The following is a 13918-nucleotide window of genomic DNA, read 5'->3' as shown; positions in this document are numbered from 1 at the left end:
TTCAAGACGTTCCGCTCTCTGTTCTCTCTTGGAAGGTTGCCTTCCTGGTAGCGGTGACGTCCATCAGAAGGGTTTCAGAGCTCGCCGCTCTATCCTGCCGGGCACCTTTCCTTGCCTTTCATCAGGACAAGGTAGTCCTACGTCCTTCTCCCGCGTTTCTTCCAAAGGTGGTCTCATCTTTCCACCTTAACGAGGACATCATTCTTCCCTCCTTTTGTCCGCAGCCTAAACATAGGGTCGAGAAGGCTCTCCATACTCTGGACGTGGTACGGGCCCTCAGGAGGTACATTTCCAGAACGGCGCACTTCAGAAAATCGGACGCCCTTTTCGTGCTCCCGGAGGGTCACAGTAAGGGTTTGGCTGCGTCTAAATCCACGATAGCCAGATGGATCCGATCTGCTATCCAGGAATCCTATCGGGTCAGGGGCAGTCCTATACCGGCGGGGATTAGAGCTCACTCCACTCGGTCGATGGGTGCTTCCTGGGCCATCCGGCACCAGGCATCAGCGGAGCAGGTTTGCAAGGCCGCGACGTGGTCCAGCCTACATACGTTCACAAAGCATTACAATGTTCACATCCAATCCTCTGCGGACGCGGCCCTTGGCAGGCGTATCCTGCAAGCGGCCGTTGCGCACCTGAAGTCAGACGGTACACGGAGTTATTTGGTTGTATTGTTTCCCTCCCAGGGACTGCTTTGGGACGTCCCATGGTCCTGTGTCCCCCAATGAGGCGAAGGAGAAATAGGGATTTTTGTGTGTACTCACCGTAAAATCCTTTTCTCCGAGCCACTCATTGGGGGACACAGCACCCACCCTGGTAGCCTTACGGCTAGTTATCTTTTTTAGTCTTTGACTGTTGTTTGACATGTTATGTTCCAATGTTTTTTGATATATTGTTCTCATTATCCTACTGCTTTTGCACTTAACTGGGTCTCTGGATGCCAGCATGAGGGTGTATACTGCAGGGGAGGAGCTAACCCTTTTTTGTCTCAGCTTAGTGTCAGCCTCCTAGTGACAGCAGCATAACCCATGGTCCTGTGTCCCCCAATGAGTGGCTCGGAGAAAAGGATTTTACGGTGAGTACACACAAAAATCCCTATATTCTTTGTATTATGCTGCTTGCAAGTACTTTCCGTTTCAGGAAAGCATCCACTATGTATTTCCTTTAAGTAGAGGGCTTTTTCCATTCGCCACGACAGCACCCACGAGAGAGGGGATCCGCCCCTAGGAACAGGAAACCTACAGAGAGATAAAAGGGGCGGCCCCCCCTCGCTCCTCAGTTGGTTTCCTGTTCTTAGAAGGGAACCCACAGAGAAAAACTCTATGGAGTACAGATGAAGAGGAAGGTCCGCCTGGATGCCGCCTGTCCGTCTCTGATGAGAGACAGGGGCTCCAGGACGGATGGACAGAGTCGGGGGTTCCTGCTGGCTCCCCCCTCATCTGCTATGGCGTGGAGCAACAATGTCCCTGCTGGGACATCGTTGTGAAGTATGACCGAGGAGGGGAAATGTACCTCAGGTAAGCGGTGCTGCCTTGTGTAGAAGCCGGCGTCGCTGTTTCCGATCCTGGATGGTGGTGAGAGCGGCCGGCAAGCGGCAGGGACGCCGGCGCTGAGCAGTGCAGCGGCGCTCCCTGGACTCAGAGGTCGCGGTACCACTTCCGGGGGCGGCGGTGCGGCCTAGCGATGGCGCCGGCGGGTGGAAGGAACGCCGGCGCATGCGCAGTGCGGCGACGCTCCCTGCACTCAGAGGTCGAGTTGCTACTTCCGGGGGCGCCGCCATATTGGATTTTATGAGCGATCCTCCCCCTGGGCTGCACTACGGCGCTGGTAAGAGAAAAAAAAAAAAAAAAATGGGAAAGGGGTGTGTGAGACCGGCGCTATAAATTGCAGCTCAGCTGTGTAGAAGGTGCGTTAACATGTCGTCTCATGAGGAGATTTGTGAGCGCCCTATGGAGGTATTGGTTGTACCCAGTGAAAAGGTCAGGAAGAGAGATGGTGCAAAAGTGAGCGACTCCACTGACAAGTCAGGAAGGAGGTCGTCCCGTGGCACACCCCAGGCCGAACAAAAGAGCCGAGACCCGGTATATAGAGATACTTCGGGGTGAGTGTTCATTTAACTTCATGAAAGCTTATGTTAGGTCTCCTCTCCTTATGTGTTTGTAGGGGAAAAGGACGGGGAAGACCAAGCACGTGCAGTGTGCAATATGTACTGAGCCCTTACCTGATGCTTATAGCAAAAAATTGTGCCCAGCTTGTATAGATAACACCCTGCGGCAGGAAGAGTCCGTTAAAATGGATGAAATCCGCCTTATGATTCGGGAGGAGCTTCAAAGTTTGCGAAGCAGCCCGTCTGTAAATATTGAGAGGAGAGTTAGCAGAGCATCCTCGCCTAAAGCTGACACGTCGGCAGAAAGTGGGGAGGTCGAGTCAGATGTCTCTCAGTTATCAGATTCACCAGATGAAGAGGACTATGTCTGCTTTCCCACAGATGGCATAAATAACTTGGTTAAATCCGTAAGAAGTACTATGGGGGTTTCTGAATTAAAAGAACCTCAGACTCAGCAGGAGGTGATGTTCGCGGGTCTTTCTCAGCGAAAGGGCCATGTATTTCCGGTGAACCAGGCTATAAAGGACCTGGTCAAGAAAGAATGGAGTAAGGGTCAAAAGGGGTTTGTGCCAGTGTCCTGTAAGAGACGCTACCCCTTTGATGATGAGGACTTGGCCACTTGGGCTAAAGTACCGAAAGTTGATGCGGCTGTAGCATCTACTGCTCGCCGTTCCTCTTTACCGGTAGAGGATGCGGGTTCTTTGTCCGATCCAATGGACAGAAAATCTGATGCGCTTCTCAAAAAATCATGGGAAGCCTGTGTGACTGCATTTAAACCTGCAATCTCCGCTACATGTACCAGTAGATCCATGTTGGTCTGGCTGGATCAGCTAGATCAGAACATCAGAAGTGGCGTTTCCAGAGAAAAGTTGCGAGCCTCCATTCCATTAATCAAGGGGGCTGCGGCATTTATATCTGATGCCTCAATAGACTCTCTCCGCCTGGCGGCTAGATCAGCAAATCTCTCAAATACGGCTCGTCGAGCGTTATGGCTAAAGAATTGGAAGGGAGACGCCCAGTCCAGGGCTAAATTGTGTGCCATACCCTGCCAGGGTGAGTACCTCTTTGGATCTGTCCTGGATGACATACTAAGGCGGGCGAAAGGAAAAAAGGGTTTCCTAATCCCTTTATTCCTTCCTACAGAAGAGCGTTCAGAAAGCCACCATTTGGAAGGAAAGGAGGCTTTAAAGACCGCTGGAGTAACAGGGAGTTCAGGCAGAAGGGCAATCTGTTCAATAAGCGTCCCTTCAGACCAGCGGATAAATTCCGTGAACCCTATTCCACCAGTGGGCGGTAGACTACTACAATTTGTGGAACAATGGAGAGAGATAACGGCTAATACATGGGCCTTAAATTTAATTTCATCAGGTCTCACTTTAGACCTCATCCGAACACCTCCGGATTCTTTTCTTCTTACATCCCTGAAATCCAGGCTGCAGCAAGAAGCACTGGAAACTGAAATCAAGTCTCTTTTGTCTAAACAAGTATTAATAAAAGTTCCACCATCTGAAATAGGAAAGGGCTTTTATTCTCCCTTATTTCTAATAACTAAGCCGGATGGGTCCTTTAGGACTATATTTAATTTAAGAAAGTTAAACACCTTCATAAGACCTAAAGCCTTTAAAATGGAGTCCATTCGATCAGCCATTAAAAATCTATTTCCCAACTGTTACAATGTGGTGCTGGATCTTAAGGATGCTTACTACCATCTGCCTATACACCAGTTACACCAGCAGTTTCTCAGGGTAGCAGTTGTGTTAGATGGTCAGGTTTGTCATCTGCAATATAGGGCAATGCCCTTTGGCCTATCTTTGGCTCCGAGGGTCTTCACTAAATTATTGTTAGAGGTAATGTCTTTTCTGAGGTTAAAGGACACACTAATCATCCCGTATTTAGATGATCTTCTAATAGTGGGTAGAGACTCCCTACAGTGTGAACAGAGATTGGAAGAGGTAGCCGTTTCATTACAATCTCTTGGTTGGATTATTAATTGGGAGAAATCCAGACTCCGGCCTGTTACATGTCAAAAGTTCCTTGGCCTCCTTTTAGATTCGGTTGATCAAGTATGTTGCCTGCCAGATAGTAAAAAGACCTCCATAATTGATAAAGTGAACTTAGCAATCAATAGGCGTAGTATGACTTTGAGAAGCGCCATGTCGTTGCTGGGGTCTTTAACTTCTTGTATTCCTGCAGTTGAGTGGGCACAGTTTCATACCAGGCAGCTGCAGAGATTTATATTACAAGAGAATATTGAGAATCAGGGTCGTTTAGATCAGATAGTTTTTCTTCCAACAGAAATGGTACACTCCCTCACATGGTGGTTAGATTGGGGAAATCTGTCAAAAGGAGTCCTGTGGGTAATCACTCCTTCAAATATAGTTACCACAGATGCTAGTCCTGAAGGTTGGGGTGCACATTTTCGAGATCAGATGGTCCAGGGACTCTGGTCCAGATCAGAGTATAGTGATTCTTCTAACGTTAAAGAGTTGAGAGCTGTATATTATTCCCTGCTCCACTTTCTTCCTCAGCTGCGAGGCTCTCACACAAGGGTCCTCTCCGACAACACCTCTGCGGTGGCCTATCTAAACCGTCAAGGAGGTACACGGTCGGACACTCTCATGGAGGTGACATCAGACATCATAATGTTAGCCGAAGGTCATCTGTTGTCCTTATCAGCGGTACACATAAGAGGGGTAGACAACTTTCAGGCCGATTTTCTCAGTCGTCATACTCTTCATCAAGGGGAATGGATGCTCAACAGGAAGATTTTCAAAATGATAACAGCCCGATGGGGCATGCCTCAAATAGACTTGTTCTCAACAAGATCCAATCGACAGGTCAGGATGTTTGCCTCCCTATGCAGGCTAGACAATCCAGACATATTAGATGCCCTTCAGGTACCATGGACATTCGACCTGGCATACGCTTTTCCCCCATGGAATCTATTGCCCATGGTGATAAGGAAGATAAGAGAGGAAGGGGCAAGAGTTGTGATAATAGCCCCCTTTTGGCCCAAGAGGCCATGGTTTTCATGGCTCAGAGCCATGTCAGTGACAGACCCGTGGATTCTGCCTCTGGCCGACAACATGCTGTCTCAAGGTCCGTTTTTCCATCCTCAAGTGAAGGGCATGAACTTAACTGCCTGGAATTTGAGAGGCAATTACTAAGTAGAAAAGGGTTTTCTAGTGGATTGATAGATACCCTTATGAAGAGTAGAAAGCCTTCTACCACCAAAATTTATGTTAGAATCTGGAAAAAATTTCTTCAATTTCACACTACACAAATTTCTTCAGAGGTGCCTATATTTTCAATACTGGAGTTTTTGCAAAAAGGACTAGAATTGGGACTTTCGGTTAATACTTTGAAAGTTCAGGTTTCAGCGTTAGGGGCCCTCTTCAGTTATGATATCGCAGGTGATAGATGGATATCCCGTTTTATATCTGCATGTGAACGGTCGAAACCAATAAATATTCCACAGGTGCCCCAGTGGGATCTATCTTTGGTCCTGGATGCATTGACACAAAGCCCGTTTGAGCCTATTCATGCAGCCTCATTAAAGAACATCTCGTTAAAAGCGATATTGTTAGTAGCATTGGTATCAGCTAGAAGAGTAAGTGATCTGCAGGCATTGTCAATCCATCCTCCATACCTATCTATAACACCTGATAGAATAATTTTGAAAACAGACCCATGTTACCTGCCTAAGGTGGCCACTAGTTTTCATAGGTCCCAGGAGATCCTATTACCTACCTTTTATAAAGACCACTCATCTCCAGAGGAAGTAAGACTTCATACCCTAGATGTTAAGAGGACTATTCTAGCCTATTTAGAGAGAACTAGGGACTGGAGGAAGAGTAGGGCCCTGTTTGTGTCTTTTCAGGGTAAAACCAAAGGATCCAGAGTCACGAAGGGGACGTTATCTCGTTGGATCAGAGAAGCCATAACCTTGGCTTACAGAGCCAAAGGAAGAGATCCTCCGATGCATGTGGGGGCTCATTCCACAAGGGCCGTATCAACTTCCTGGGCAGAAAGGGCGAACGTGCCAATAGAACTCATATGTAAGGCCGCAACTTGGGCTTCACCGGGCACCTTTTATAAGCACTATAGATTAGACCTATCTGCTGCTTCTGATCTAACCTTTGGGGTTTCGGTTCTTGACTCAGTTAACCCACCCAATCTATAGTCTCTGAAAATCTCTCGTGGGTGCTGTCGTGGCGAATGGAAAATACCGGATTACTCACCAGTAATGCTCTTTTATAGAGCCCACGACAGCACCCATTCACATCCCTCCCTTTTCTTTGTATAGTTGCACGTGGTGCTTTTTTGGTGAGGTGTAAATATTAGAAAGATGTAGTATAAGGTTGTAAATATGTATATATGTATATATACCTGGACCTATTAACTAAAACCTGGCGGCGGTTCCTCCTATTCTCTGTAAAACAACTGAGGAGCGAGGGGGGGCCGCCCCTTTTATCTCTCTGTAGGTTTCCTGTTCCTAGGGGCGGATCCCCTCTCTCGTGGGTGCTGTCGTGGGCTCTATAAAAGAGCATTACCGGTGAGTAATCCGGTATTTCGGTCTCTTTCGTCCCGCTACATTTAGCCCAACTTGGGTCTCTCCCTAAGGTGGCTAGCATATATGTATCATTAAATAAGTAATCATTTTAATACATGGTCTCACCAAGCCTACCAGAAGGGGACCTGCTCCTTGCACGGCCTTCTACACCTCCCATATGTACAGTGGGGAAAATAAATATTTGATACGCTGCCGATTTTGCAAGTTTTCCCACCTACAAAGAATGGAGAGGTCTGTAATTTTTATCGTACATACACTTCATCTGTGAGAGACAGAATCTTCAAATCAAAAACCACATTGTACGATTTTTACATAATTTGCATCTTCCTTCATGAAGTAAGTATTTGATATAATAGAAAAACAGAACCTAATATTTGGAACAGAAACCTTTGTTTGCAATTACAGAGGTCAGACATTTCGTGTAGTTCTTGACCATGTTTGCACACAGCAAAGGCACCGCTGCTGCCAGTCACTAGGTTCAGCAGTCTTGTACAGTCTATATAGGCATGACTGCTAAGCCCAATGGTTTGCTACCATGTTCACATCGTGCAGTGGTGATTAGTGATGAGCGAATATACTCGTTACTCGAGATTTCTCGAGCACGCTCGGGGGTCCTCCGAGTATTTTTTAGTGCTCGGAGATTTAGTTTTTCTTGCTGCAGCTGAATGATTTACATCTGTTAGCCAGCATAAGTACATGTGGGGATTCACTAGCAACCAGGCAACCCCCACATGTACTTATGCTGGCTAACAGATGTAAATCATTCAGCTGCGGCAAGAAAAACTAAATCTCCAAGCACTAAAAAATACTCGGAGGACCCCCGAGCGTGCTCGAGAAATCTCGAGTAACGAGTATATTCGCTCATCACTAGTGGTGACATCACTGTGCAGGCATGTCTATAACCACCACAGCCAGGGCTGAGACTCTCTGTGTGAGACTCCTTATTTTTTAGCTAAAGAATATTTTAGACCTGCAAAATCCCTTTAAAAACACTTACGGTATCTAGTGTAACTATAGAGTTGTAATTGTGATCAACTATCATTTATTTCACGAGTCTGACTCCTATATAATATGGTGATTTGACAGGCTGGAGCGAATATGATTGTGTCCGGAAGTGCCATTATGAAAAGTGAGGACCCGCGATCCGTAATCAATCTCCTCCGCAACGCCTGCTGTGAAGCCGCACAGAAGCGCTCATTGGACCGATGAATCCAGTAAAGGCTGGAAACACAACCACACCACTACGAAGCCTTTCCTGATACAGAGCAGGCCTGGGACACAGACGAGGGTGGTGCCGAACTGCCCCCTGAAGCAATCTCTTTTCCAGTGAAGAATAACTATTTCTTCTCTTTCATACACATCATGGTTTCTCGCATATGCCAGAGGGAATAGTTTTCTGTTGGATGAAAGGTGTTTTTCCCTCCAGAAAGCTAAAGTTGACTGAAGTCTGTAAGCAAAAGATTGAGGCATTGGTACTTGTGTACAGAGATGTGCTCTCCACAAAGCATTGTCATGCCCATGAAAAGCCATTACATGAGCTCATGCATCTGTTTTTTTGATTTATTATAAAAAGAATTTGTCACACTCTCACCATACTGTATGTCATTTCTGTTGTATTGTTAATCTTTTTCAGGAAGTTTAAAAACACGTTAAGTGTAAAAAAATAAATAAATAAATAATGCAAAGATTGTTTTGAAAGGGTTTGTCCAGTCTACATTGTATCCTTCCATAATGCTTAACATTAAGTTATATTCTTCTCGGTTCACTTCCAGTAACTGGGGTGGGCGGCTGCAGGGCAATGAATTCAGTAATCATTCCTCCTGCACCTTGACTGACATCGTGTGTGTGTGTGTGTTTCGTAGCCTTCATTGAGAGGTACAGGAAACCATGGTGTACACTTCTAAAACGAAGAATTGCAACCTTAAAGGGAACCTGTCACCTGAATTTGGCGGGACAGGATGTGGTCATATGGGTGGGGTTTTCGTGTGTTTGATTTACTCTTTCCTTACCCGCTGGCTGCATGCTGGCTGCAATATTGGGTTGAAGTTCATGCTGTGTCCTCCGAAGTACACGCCTGCGCAAGGCAATCTGGCCACGGATAGAAAGGGCATGGCTCGTTTACTGAACTTACAACTGAACCTGGGGCCTAAACTTAAGCCCTGATCCCAGCCAAGGCATCAGGATGTGTTGTGCCAAGAGGAGCCCCTATAAAGAAGCCTGAAGAAGGCGACAAGTGCTGTGGAGATGGGCCACGGGCTTATATATTGCAGCAGGGAGAAGATCCACTTGTCTGGATCTGGAAGAAATGATCTTTGTCGCAGCCTTTGCTTCATGCACATACCAGCCTCTGCAGTGGGATAGAGGGGAGGGGCACAAGGCGGGCAGGAGAAATGGGGAAAAGACAGCACCTGTACCTTTTTAATGCTGATTGTGTTAGGAAAAGAAACGTTCCTGCCATCCACATCATAAGAGCAGCTCATCCCCCCCCTCTGTTGCCCTGAGGAGACAAGAGAAGATTAGAAAAAATAAAGAAAAATACACCACTGGCAGAAACTGGTCTGGAGCTACAGGTCTGTCTCTGCTCAATAAGTGACACTAAAATGCATTCAATACCTTTAAAGAAGCACTCGCATTAATTTTTTTTTAAAAATTCATTAAAACAGTGCAGTGTGTTTCAATATACTCACCTTCCACACACCTGCCTCCGGTGTCCAGCGCTGCTCTTTTGAGTGATCTCTCTGCTCTGCCGATTGTCCAGGTCATGCTGTGCCCTTCGTGACTCAGGTGACAATGTAAGCCTATGGAGCATCAGAATGAGGCCCCAGAGGATTTTTTTTATTCACTGCTCAAAAAAATAAAGGGAACACTAAAATCCCACATCCTAGATATCACTGAATGAAATATTCCAGTTTTAAATCTTTATTCATTGCATAGTGGAATGTGTTGAGAACAATAAAACCTAAAAATGATCAACGTAAATCACAACTAATATCTCACGGAGGTCTGGAGTTGGAATGATGCTCAAAAATCAAAGTGGAAAATGAAGTTACAGGCTGATCCAACTTCAGTGGAAATGCCTCAAGACGAGGAAATGATGCTCATTTGTGTGTGTGGCCTCCACGTGCCTGTATGATCTCCCTGCAATGCCTGGGCATGCTCCTAATAAGGCGGTGGATGTTATCCTGAGAGATCTCCTCTCAGACCAGGAATAAAGCATCAGTCAACTCCTGGACAGTCTGTGGTGCAACGTGGCACTGGTGGATGGAACGAGACATGATGTCCCAGATGCGCTCGATTGGATTCAGGGCTGGTGGACGGCCGGGCAGGCCAGTCCTTAGCATCAATGCCTTCATCATGCAGGAACTGCTGACACTCTTCAGCCACATGAGGCCTAGCATTGTCATGCATCTGAAGGAACACGGCCTACTGCACCTGCATATGGTCCAAGGATCTGAGGATCTCATCTCTGTACCTAATGGCAGTCAGGCTACCTCTAGCGAGCACATGGAGGGCTGTGCGGCCCTCTAAAGAAATGCCACCCCACACCATTACTGACCCACTGCCAAACCGGTCATGCAGAAGGATGTTGCAGGCAGATCGCTCTCCACGGCGTCTCCAGACTCTGACGTGTCACATGTGCTCAGTGTGAACCTGCTTTCATCTGTGAAGAGCACAGGGCACTAGTGGCGGATTTGCCAATCCTGGTGTTCTGTGGCAAATGCAAAGCGTACTGCACGTTGTTGGGCTGTGAGCACAACCCCCATCTGTGGATGTCGGGCACTCAGACCATCCTCATGGAGTCTGTTTCTAACCGTTTGTTCAGACACATGCACATTTGTGGCCTGCTGGAGGTCATTTTGCAGGGCCCTGGCAGTGCTCCTCCTAGCACAAAGGCGGAGGTAGTGGTCCTGTTGCTGGGTTGTTGCCCGCCTATACATCTCCTGGTGTACAGGCCTGTCTCATGGTAGCGCCTTCAGCCTCTGGACACTACACTGACAGACACAGCAGACCTCGCCACACCTTGCATTGATGTGCCACCCTGGATGAGCTGCAATACCTGAGTCACTTGTGTGGGTTGTAGAGTCCGTCTCAACCAACATTCAAAAGTGACCAAAACATCAGCCAGAAAGCATTGGTACTGAGATGAGGTCTGTGGTCCCCACCTGCAGAACCACACCTTTGAGTGTGTCTATTCCATTTGCACAACAGCATGTGAAATTAATTGTCAAACAGTGTTGCTTCCTAAGTGGACAGTTTGATTTCACAGAGATTGATTTACTTGGAGTTATATTCTGTTGTTTAAGTGTTCCCTTTATTTTTTGAGCAGTGTATATACAATAAAATACCTTTTGGCTCATGCATAGAGCGAGCCGGCTAATCACAATTCTAGTGGCATTACTGAGAAATAGAGAACAATTGTTCTGGACATTGTAGAAAGCAGCAGGAGGTGAGTATGTTAATACACTCCTACTAAATTACATACATACATTTAATGAATAAAAGAAACTTAATGGGAGTGCCTCTTTAATCGCCAGTAGATAGGTGTAACCTGCTGAGGAGCCAACTTTTTTTTACTTAAAGGTAGAGGGTGAGAGATCAGCCGCAGCCCTGACTTCTTGATTACTTAAACATCCAAAGGTGGGGACAGTGAAGCCCGCGCTGATTGAGGGCAGGGCTGACGTAACATAACATCATGTGAGCCCCGAAACCAGAGTGGCAACACCTCTGAATGATGCCGTTTGTGTTGCTCTTCACATCTTCTCGCCCTACTATCTGCACCAGTGACCTTATTCCCTAACATCTTTAGTCCCTTTCCCCAGCTGTCACCACTCACCTAAAGGTACCTTCACACATAACGATATTGTTAACGATATCGTTGCTTTTTGTGACGTAGCAACGATATCGTTAATAAAATCGTTATGTGTGACAGCGACCAACGATCAGGCCCCTGCTGGGAGATCGTTGGTCGCTGAAGAAAGTCCAGAACTTTATTTCGTCGCTGGATCGGCGTGTGTGACACCGATCCAGCGATGTCTTCACTGGTAACCAGGGTAAACATCGGGTAACTAAGCGCAGGGCCGCGCTTAGTAACCCGATGTTTACCCTGGTTACCATCCTAAAAGTTAAAAAAAAAACAGTACATACTTACCTAACGCTGTCTGTCCTCCAGCGCTGTGCTGTGCACTCCTCCTGTACTGGCTGTGAGCGTCGGTCAGCCGGAAAGCAGAGCGGCTTTCCGGCCGCTGTGCTCACACAGACAGTACAGGAGGAGTGCAGAGCACAGCGCTGGAGGACAGACAGTGGAAGGTAAGTATGTAGTGTTTGTTGTTTTTTTTACTTTTAGGAAGGTAACCAGGGTAAACATCGGGTTACTAAGCACGGCCCTGCGCTTAGTTACCCGATGTTTACCCTGGTTACCGGCATCGTTGGTCGCTGGAGAGCGGTCTGTGTGACAGCTCTCCAGCGACGCTGCAGCGATCCGGATCGTTGTCTGTATCGCTGCAGCGTCGCTTAATGTGAAGGGGCCTTAAGTAAAATGTTTAATTTAACCTCCCTCTCTCATCTGGTAACTCTCCTTCCACTTTCAAACACAAACATACTTAAACACATACATTACTTAAAAAAACATCCCTTGACCAGAACTGTGCTGTTCTCTACAGACCTGTGCTAATCTCTTTATTTCTAAAACATTTGGTCCACTCCCGTCTAATCCGCTATCTCTCCGGTAACACTCATCTTGACCCTTTACAATTCAGTTTCTGCTCTTCACACTCTACTGAAACTGCCCTCACTAAAGTCTGTAATGAGTCTGCTAATGGTCACTACTCCCTGCTGATTAGACACCTATCCAATATTAATCCAATAGCAGTAAAGGGTTAAAAATATACACACACATTAACCCCTTCCCGACCCATGACGCCACGTAGGCGTCATGAAAGTCGGTGCCAATCCGACCCATGACGCCTATGTGGCGTCATGGAAAGATCGCGTCCCTGCAGATCCGGTGAAAGGGTTAACTCCCATTTCACCCGATCTGCAGGGACAGGGGGAGTGGTAGTTTAGCCCAGGGGGGGTGGCTTCACCCCCTCGTGGCTACGATCGCTCTGATTGGCTGTTGAAAGTGAAACTGCCAATCAGAGCGATTTGTAATATTTCACCTATTATAACAGGTGAAATATTACAATCCAGCCATGGCCGATGCTGCAATATCATCGGCCATGGCTGGAAATACTAATGTGCCCCCACCCCACCGATCGCCCCCCCCCAGCCCCCCGATCTGGCCGGTACACTGCTCCGGCTCCCCTCCATCCAGTGCTCCGCTCCCCCCCGTGCTCTTGTCCGCTCCCCCCGTGCTCCAATCACCCCCCCTGCATTCCTATCCACCCCCCCCGTGCTCCGTTCCAGCCCCCCCGTGCTCCGTTCCACGCCCCCGTGCTCCGTTCCACGCCTGCCGCGCTCCGTTTTCTCCCCCCCGTGCTCCGATCCCCCCCTCCGTGGTCCCCCCCACCCCATTATACTTACCGATCCTGCCGGGGTCCCGTCCGTCTTCTCCCTGGGCGCCGCCATCTTCCAAAATGGCGGGCGCATGCGCAGTGCGCCCGCTGAATCTGCCGGCCGGCAGATTCGTTCCAAAGTGCATTTTGATCACTGAGATAGATTATATCTCAGTGATCAAAATAAAAAAAATAATAAATGACCCCCCCCGTTTGTCACCCCCATAGGTAGGGACAATAAAAAAAATAAAGACATTTTTTTTTTCCACTAATGTTAGAATAGGGTTAGGGGTAGGGCTAGGGGTAGGGTTAGGATTAGGGTTTCGATATGTGCACACGTATTCTGGTCCTCTGCGGATTTTTCCGCTGCGGATTTGATAAATCCGCAGTGCTAAACCGCTGCGGATTTACCGCGTTTTTTTCTGCGCATTTCACTGCGGTTTTACAATTGCGATTTTCTATTTGAGCAGTTGTAAAACCGCTGCGGAATCCGCACAAAGAAGTGACATGCTGCGGAATGTAAACCGCTGCGTTTCCGTGCAGTTTTTCCGCAGCATGTGTACAGCGATTTTTGTTTCCCATAGGTCCACATTGAACTGTAAACTCATGGGAAACTGCTGCGGATCTGCAGCGTTTTCCGCAGTGTGCACATACCTTTAGAATTAGGCTATGTGCACACGGTGCGGATTTGGCTGCGGATTGGCCGCTGCGGATTCGCAGCAGTATTCCATCAGGTTTACAGTA

At 47.4% G+C, this 13918-nt stretch overlaps 1 protein-coding gene across 1 annotated transcript in view; it reads left to right on the top strand.

The window, feature by feature from the left end:
- Positions 1-8383, top strand: part of RPE (ribulose-5-phosphate-3-epimerase) — a 47014-nt gene extending 38631 nt beyond the window's left edge. The window contains exon 6 of the mRNA XM_069733435.1: positions 7767-8383. Within this exon, the coding sequence (XP_069589536.1) occupies positions 7767-7889 (123 nt within the window). The 3' untranslated portion in view covers positions 7890-8383. The remainder of the gene's footprint in view (positions 1-7766) is intronic.
- Positions 8384-13918: the final 5535 nt, after the last annotated feature.

The sequence above is a fragment of the Ranitomeya imitator genome, chromosome 7, assembly GCF_032444005.1.
Source record: "Ranitomeya imitator isolate aRanImi1 chromosome 7, aRanImi1.pri, whole genome shotgun sequence".
In the NCBI taxonomy this organism is placed as follows: domain Eukaryota; kingdom Metazoa; phylum Chordata; class Amphibia; order Anura; family Dendrobatidae; genus Ranitomeya; species Ranitomeya imitator.
Note: the sequence above shows the minus strand (reverse complement) of the source record. Positions and strands in the feature narration are given on the sequence as shown.